Genomic DNA, 1,594 nt, shown 5'->3' on the forward strand with positions numbered 1-1,594 from the left:
AATTGGGGAGTGATTTATATCCATAGCCGCGAATTGGAATTTCATGACCATTACCAACAACAATATTACGATTAATGCTCATATTAAAATAAGGGGAGAGAGTACCTCCATTCGCGGTCATATGTGATGTGGCACCGGTATCCATGTACCAATTATCATCCGGTGTATGGAGAGACATGGTATCCATGGCTGCCTCAATATCAGTAGGAGCATAAGAGGGTGGACCTTGAACTGAATAAGCATGCTGAGGTCGGGCACCGAGAATGCCTGGTTGCCGTGGTGAAAACCCGCGGACCTGCTGCTGCATGGGATACGGGCAAGGAGGGGTAGCCCAGTTCTGTTGTTTCACCTGTGGCACGTGTGGGACCTACTGCCAGGATCCCCACTGTTGCTGCACCGGTTGTCCACCGCCGGTTTGTGACCCGGAGCTGCTGCCTCCATTACCACCGCCTTTATGTTTGCCCCGACCACCCTTCTTACCATTGTTGTGTCCCCGACCACCGTGGTGGCCTCCACGACGCGGTTGGCTAGATCGGTGGGGAGAAGGTGGCGGACCATCAGAATCCTCGTGAGGGTTGGAAGCAAAGAGAGCGGCGCCGTCAAGGGAAGCACCAGAATCGGCCTGTTGGGCCTTGTGCTTCTCCTCCATACACAAACTCGATCTGGCCTCTGTGAAAGAGGGCGAAGGTTTTGCCCGAGAAAGATTAATTGCCATACCGTGATAGTTGGCATTAAGGCCAGCAATGAGACGCAACACGAGCCTATTGTTAGAGACCAGAGCACCGACGCCGGCGAGTTGATCAGCTAGGGTTTTTAGTTCAAGACAGTACGCATCCATGTTTGAGCAATTGTCAAGTTTTACGGTATTAAATTGCTGTTCCAAAAATACGGCACGTGAGAAATGAGACGAAGACTTTCCCAAGATTTCATGGCGGTGGTGTCGGGAACAATAATGGTGCTCAAAAGGTCGTGCGAAATTGTACCGTATATCGATTGTAGGACTGCAACATCGAGTCGTTGCCATTCCGCAATGTCAGAGGCTGATTGGTCCTTGACAGTTTCGCCGGCAGCAGGAGGAGGGGGCGGAATAATATGGTCAATGACCCGGTGCACACGGCAGTGGAGTTTAAAAAGTTCTGCCCAATGAGAGTATTGGCCTTTGTCCAACTCTAGAAGAATAGGAACAGCGTTTTTGATGTTGGAGAGAGAAGGGTGAGAGTTGTCAGCCATGGTGAAAGAGAAGAGAAGGAGGAAGAAGATGGAAAACGGCAGAACGTAATTAGGTTCAGGAGGAGAGAGGGCCTGATACCATGTAGGAAAAAATCCTTGAGTATTCTATTCATTATGTCAGCATATTTATACAAGGGATTACAAGAGATATTAGGGATTACAAGATTATCTACTTGCTATAATTAAATATATACAATATATTTATCAGCGGGCACGCGACGACGAGCAAGGGAGCTCGTCGCCCGTGCGGTACGAATGCAGCGAGCAACGAGCAACGAGCTATGCGGCACGCAAGGATCTAGGCCTAGTCGTGCATGCTAGGCGATGGGCGAGGGTAGTGGGCACACAACGCTAAGCATGATGC

General features: G+C 49.9%; 1 protein-coding gene across 1 annotated transcript; it reads right to left on the bottom strand.

Annotated features, from left to right (window-relative positions):
- Positions 1–367: 367 nt before the first annotated feature.
- LOC110787321 (uncharacterized) lies at positions 368–838 on the bottom strand. Its single transcript, XM_021991931.2, has one exon. It carries the CDS (start codon positions 836–838, stop codon positions 368–370), a length of 471 nt encoding a protein of 156 aa, XP_021847623.2.
- Between the last annotated feature and the right edge of the window lie 756 nt (positions 839–1,594).

Source organism: Spinacia oleracea, chromosome 6 (genome assembly GCF_020520425.1).
Source record: "Spinacia oleracea cultivar Varoflay chromosome 6, BTI_SOV_V1, whole genome shotgun sequence".
Taxonomy (NCBI): Eukaryota; Viridiplantae; Streptophyta; class Magnoliopsida; order Caryophyllales; family Amaranthaceae; genus Spinacia; species Spinacia oleracea.

Coding starts and splice junctions, on each gene's coding strand:
- LOC110787321 (XM_021991931.2), bottom strand. CDS start 838: ATGGATGCGTACTGTCTTGAACTAAAAACCCTAGCTGATCAACTCGCC.